The 5,908-nt window shown below is 42.8% G+C and overlaps 1 protein-coding gene across 1 annotated transcript; it reads right to left on the bottom strand.

The window, feature by feature from the left end:
* Window positions 1-3,584: 3,584 nt before the first annotated feature.
* Window positions 3,585-5,553, bottom strand: LOC147882412 (transcription factor HY5-like). Its single transcript, XM_087400705.1, has 4 exons — window positions 5,261-5,553; window positions 4,824-4,965; window positions 4,553-4,709; window positions 3,585-4,230 (listed from the first exon to the last, which is right to left on the bottom strand). Exons 1-4 carry the CDS (start codon window positions 5,346-5,348, stop codon window positions 4,180-4,182), a joined length of 438 nt encoding a protein of 145 aa, XP_087256831.1. The 5' UTR covers window positions 5,349-5,553; the 3' UTR covers window positions 3,585-4,179.
* Window positions 5,554-5,908: the final 355 nt, after the last annotated feature.

Below are 5,908 nucleotides of genomic sequence, written 5' to 3'. Positions count from 1 at the left end.
TCAAGAGAGTCTTCATATCTGAATGCTCATGGCATTAAAAGACAAGATTTATGTACATATACATAGTAACAAAATGTTGTAGTCGAGAGGACAAATAGGACCATTGCAGAGGCTCCAAGAGAATGGCTAAGTGAGAATCACATCCGTCTACATTATTGCTACTATTTTTCCAGAGAAAAGAACTTCTATCAATGCTGGGAATAAAACCACCATAGAAATCTGTAGTCCCTGAGTGTTGAAACATAGGGAAAATAAAATTGGCTGAAAGGAATACCTGCTTGTTTTCAAAGATCCTAGCTCACTGCCTAGGGAATCTTTGAAATAGTGGCTAACAACCAAGGAGGAGGACTATACAACTAGTAATACCTCGCATCATGAAATTATAAAACGTGCATGTAGGCCAAGCCATGCATAAATGCTACTGTCGTTTGATGGTTGCTCTACGTTCCTATGTGGCACGTAGGGTGTAGATGATATCTTGTCGAATGGCTACCAAAGTGGCCGTGGGTGGAACAAAGTGCTTGTCCATCACCAGGCTACAACAGGCAACCCATATGTTCCATGTCGTGATGCTGGCCACTATCTCCCACATACTATCCTCTGGAGAGGGGAGATGGTGATGCTGAGCTAGTGGATTCACCTCTTGTACCTCAACCCTATAGATGGTATGTCCATATATTCTGTAGGTAGGGCACCTCATCGATGGGAAAAGCACGAACCCCTCTTTCAACAGGCTACCATATCCCAAGTATGAATCCTTTGCACACGAGCCACAATCCAGAGTGATCCAATCAAACCCTCTGTGTATGAAGAGAATGATCGATTCAAGTACTCTATCAGTACAACGGTAACATCGTTCGTCCACACACATCTACTCCAATCATGGGCCAATGGAAATACTTCGTGGGAAACCAACTAGAAGAAATAGAATACTTTTGTGGTTATAGGCTAGAGCATAACCATGCTTAGAATCTAGCTCTGACCTCCTGAGATACTTGTTGCTTGGCTCCGTGTCTCTCCCTCAAAGGAGTCCAAGCAAAAGCCTCCAACTGAGGACGACGTCCTATGCATGTCATGTAAGAGAAAAATGCCATCAACATGCTCTCATTGACCTACCCTAGACAACCAAAACCATTCTCTCAGATTGCATTGAACCTCGCATAGGGGGCGGCCCTCCCAAAGCATATACACCAACAAGGTGCATGCCTTGACATTATTAGGAAGAACTAGTGCATTGCACATTGCATATGATGAATCGGATGCCTATATAATGACAATGGTCAAAACCATGCTTGAGGAAGCTTTTACATGCATTAAACCGGATGTCTCACATTTTAAGGTGTTTGGATGCATTTGCTACATACATATTCCGGATGAGAAATGGAAAAGGTAAGATCCGAAGGGAAAGAAATGCATATTTGTAGGGTATGCATCAAAACCTAAAGGCTACAGGTGCTACAATCCAATCACAAGGGAGTCATGCATTAGTCGAGATGTGGTCTTAAATGAGTTGAGCAATTGGTTCAAATTTGCAAATGCTACTTGTGATCCACATATGACATGGTTGAAAATCAAGTTCATCAATAGCCGGTACCTCACCTGCTAACGGAAGTGGACTTTAAAAAACACAAATCCTTAATGGGTAGATTGCAAAGTAATGTGTCACAACTAAGTATGGTGAGAAATGCCCAAAGTATGGTTGACCTCACTCCTCTAAATTAGCCTGAAGTCAGTGATATTGGTGTCACAGTATCGGCTCCAACAAGACCAAGCACAAGGAAATGGATGCACAAATGTTTAGTTGCATATGGATGTGTATCACAACCCAAATGTGACATTTGATGCAACTATTTTTGAGCAGAAAATGGGATTAGAAGCAAGTCGAGAAAGCACACAACAAAGTGTCATGCCATGCAGGTTGGCACGGGTGAAATATTCAATCAATAGGCTCACATATGATGGGTTTGTAGTAGTATTGCATGCTTATATGACACGAGCATTGCAAGAAAAAGATCCAAAAATGTTTGAGGATGCGGTTGAGATCACACCATGGATGAATAATGAGACGGATGCACTAGAAAAGAAAGAAACATGGTCTCTTATCTCCAAATGTGAGCACGTACAAGACTTATTTGGTTGCTAAATAGTAAAAGGACTAGAGCATCACTGTATGCACTAGTGAGGGGTAGTGATAAGATGCTCATCATCATGTATCTTGATAACATAATCACTAGCAATACGATTATTCAAGTCAAAGCACAATTGCAAACTGAGTTTGAGATGAAGGATCATGGAGAGCTATGTTTTTTTCATTGACATAGATGTCAATAGAGAAGGCAAGTTATGGCATGACTACATGTATGATTCTGTCCTCACTGAATGTGAAGATGCTAGCAAATATGGGTGATGAGAGAGAGAATAATCGGATATATAGACTCCACAAGCATGGCATAGTTGAACTATTTCACATTTGCAACAATGAGGCTAAAATTCATGCTCAGCAAATTCATCTATTTTGGCACTGATGGAGGGCAAAGTAAAGGGGCTCATCATTGTGTATGTCGATGGCTTAATCATTAGCAATGACGAGCAACTGGTTACTCAAGTCAAATAAATATAGCTTTGTAAGATTAGAATATATCCAATCATATGGATTCAGATCTATAGTCCAACATTCAATTGCAAGCTGAGTTTGAGATGAAGGATCTTGGAGAGCTTTGTTTATTCCTTCGCATAGAAGTCATTCGGGAAGGAAAAGTATGGCATGACTTCTCCATGATTGCACACATAATGTGTTCCTGGTAAAAAATGACTAATCCAGATAGTGCAAACATTTGGGTATATCCTCATCTTACCGTGCAATAAACACAAACTATCTATCCTTCACTTTTTACTGTCGCATACAGAATCACATCCAGCATCAGTATCAATTAGTATATCAATTTGTTACTGAGCTTTCAATTCAAAGGTTCCCCTACTGCATCCTTTACCTCAGCATCCTCATCAATTAAAGCACACTACGTTATGTGACAACTACCCAAAGTCATTGTTTCGGAAAATCAACAATATGATCCTCAACAAAGACGGATAAAAGACATTTTCTAGCGTGCAAGAAACAGAAGGATGACCAATGCAAGGGAATGTTGGAGAAGCTATCAGTAACAGATTACAGGACTCTCTAGTCTTAGATCATAATTGCCACAAGTCAATAGAAAATGCATGTGATGCAAGCTCATCACAATCCACTTTCGGACCTTGGAATAGAGGTTCAGATACTACCCCATCAACTGCTCATGGTTTTGATACTTACAGTCACTTTCCGAAAAGCAAGGCAAGAAATGGCTAGATTGAGAAGCCATTCCTGTGCTTGTATGATAATACATGATAAATCAAAGCTAGCATCGTGCATGGAAGAGCTATTCGACAAAACCTAAGTCCAACAAGCATATAACCTGGTTTACCACAGCACAATTTGTAGCCAATTTTTGCTTTTCACCAGCAAGAGAGGAAAAACTGTCATAAACCATTTCCTAGAATCTTGAGATATAGAACACTAGCAAACTGTAATGTAAATTATTTCTGATTCAAGATGTGGATGTCTTTCACGGTCAGCTTCTGCATAATTCGTGTAGGATATTTCAATCACTAAAGAAGCAAAAGAGCATAGCAGCAGGAGACAATTTAGCTCCAGAAAGATCTATTGAATAAATGAGATGGAGAAACCTCTCCCCTCATACATTGTTTTGAATCAATACTTTCTCTGCCTCAACTCATTTTTGCTACGATGCTGGCAATGTATGTATATTTGCTACAACCCATGTCCGTAGTTATCATCCTCATTATGGTGCTCAACCTTGGCTGAGTTCATTTCGTCACCATTATGTTCATGTGCTGGATGGCAAAATTTAGAGCTTATTTTGCCTCCTTGAGACCTCAGGACGTCCCCTGTACCTGTGAAATTCAATAATCTCCAGTAGATGATTTCAGGACAGTCTTTGAGACCCTACTGTAGACGATTACAGGTCAGTCCTCAGGACGTCCCCTGTTCCTGTGAAATTCAATGATCTCCTGTAGACGATTACAGAACAGTCCTAAGAGACCCTACTTAGTAAACATTACTAAGAAGGTAAGCAGTATAATATGTGTTAGAGAGAGGACAGCTGCACTTCACAATTAGACTCATTTCTCGACCCCGGGGCTGTTGGTTCTTATAGCTGTGCTCCTTATTATCTGCACATGAAAATCAACATGCTGAGCTATTCAGTAGCACTTTAATGATGAAAGGAAGACTATCATTTTTGGTTTAGGCACTGTTGAGACGACGACTCTGCAGCTACAGGAAAGAAAATGTTTTTCTCCATCATTCAAGATGCATAAAGAAGATCAAACAAACACAAGAAACGGCAAGCGGTCCTTAAAAGTACGAAGAGGATCTTTCAGTTCGGTCCCCTGACCTTGACAACTTCAAGAGTCTTAAACCTTCCAGGAGGAGGAAATGAGGTGGCGTAGAGAATTCCGATCCATGATGATATGTTAAAGGAGAAGATCATACCTTGCGCAGCATTGAGTTCTCCTGCTGAAGCGTGGAGACTTTCTCTTCCAACTCGGCATTTCTTTGCTCTAGCTCCTTCGTTCTTGTTTCCAACTCACTCAAGTAAGCCTTCTTCCGCTCTCTTGCTTGCTGGGCAGACACTCGGTTCCTGAGTAACCTGTTTCAGATATGCCCAAAAAGAATGTCACTCTGGCGCAGAAAGCAACCCGAAGCACGAAATTCAACATTTCAGACAGATGCGTACAGAGAAATCTGGAAGGAAAGTCGGCACCTTTTCATGCGCTTGTGTTCTTTCTCTGCCGGTGCTGCAATCCTCTTTCTCCCACCGTGATTTTTCCCCGATCCGGCTCCTGAGCTGGACGCTTTAGCGGCCATCTCTGGTACCTTTCTAGCATCCGAATCACTTTCATCTCCTGATTCGCAGAGACGGGACAACCATCTGAGGAAAAAGATGGCACATATTCAAAAGGAAGAGAATCCTCTCTCTCTCTCTCTCTCTCTCTCTCTCTCTCGCTCGCTCGCTCGCTCGCTCGCTGTCTGAAAAAACGGCAGATTCGAGCGGCAATACTAATATTTATCGTTATACTGTCATGCGTACGGAAGCTCTAGCTCCCCGAAATATGCATTGTTGTAAAGATGCCTTCGAGAATGGCACACGTGCTCCTGCCAAACAAAACAATATCCGCAGACTGGCGAAGCACGCCTTACCGTCTTTACTGAGCTCCACACTCCTGAGTGCCTCTAGCGGAGAAGGCTTCTCGTCGGAGAGGAGCGGAGAGGAAACAGCAACCTGCATTTGAGGGAACGAGGCGCCGGGGAGGGGAGCAGGAAGCGCAAGGCAAGAGAGGGTGCGCGCTACGAGGGAAGACGAAGGAAGGAGAGGCAAAGAAGCATGGTAATAGCGGAAGGATCGAAATTTGAGGAGCAGAGGGGAGAAGAAATTGGGGAGGAGGAGGCAAATGGCAAGAAATGGCTATGGCGATGGTGGGAGGAGCAAAAAATCGAAGCCTCGCTCAAAAACAAAGAACGACAGAGACGACTCCCCCATAGCCAGTAAGCTCCCCCTTAATCATCACTTATCTCCTTAATCCATCCTTAATCTCTTCCTCTAACCTCCCCCGCGACGTGGCCGCATACCCACCTCGACCTTCCCCTCCCAAATCACCTCCTAATTGCGATTATGTCGCCTTAATCTCTATCAGTAGCTTCATAACCCTTTGAGCGACGTGGCTCACTCTAAGCCACGCCATTGCCATTACTTCACTTGGCTCCCTTCACTTTTACATGCATTACCTGCCCCGAGGTTTATGCTTGGAGGAATGCTAGCAACTCAGGCGGTTTGCGCATTCACCCACC

Source organism: Dipteris shenzhenensis, chromosome 29 (genome assembly GCF_047967505.1).
Source record: "Dipteris shenzhenensis isolate YYH24624 ecotype China chromosome 29, Dip_SZ_1.0, whole genome shotgun sequence".
In the NCBI taxonomy this organism is placed as follows: Eukaryota; Viridiplantae; Streptophyta; class Polypodiopsida; order Gleicheniales; family Dipteridaceae; genus Dipteris; species Dipteris shenzhenensis.
The sequence above is the reverse complement of the archived record's forward strand: the minus strand, read 5'-3'. Positions and strand labels throughout refer to the sequence as shown.

Coding starts and splice junctions, on each gene's coding strand:
- LOC147882412 (XM_087400705.1), bottom strand. CDS start 5,348: ATGCAGGTTGCTGTTTCCTCTCCGCTCCTCTCCGACGAGAAGCCTTCT. Junction 4,966..5,260: donor TGTGGAGCTCAGTAAAGACG/GTAAGGCGTGCT, acceptor TCTGCGAATCAG/GAGATGAAAGTGATTCGGAT. Junction 4,710..4,823: donor GAACACAAGCGCATGAAAAG/GTGCCGACTTTC, acceptor TATCTGAAACAG/GTTACTCAGGAACCGAGTGT.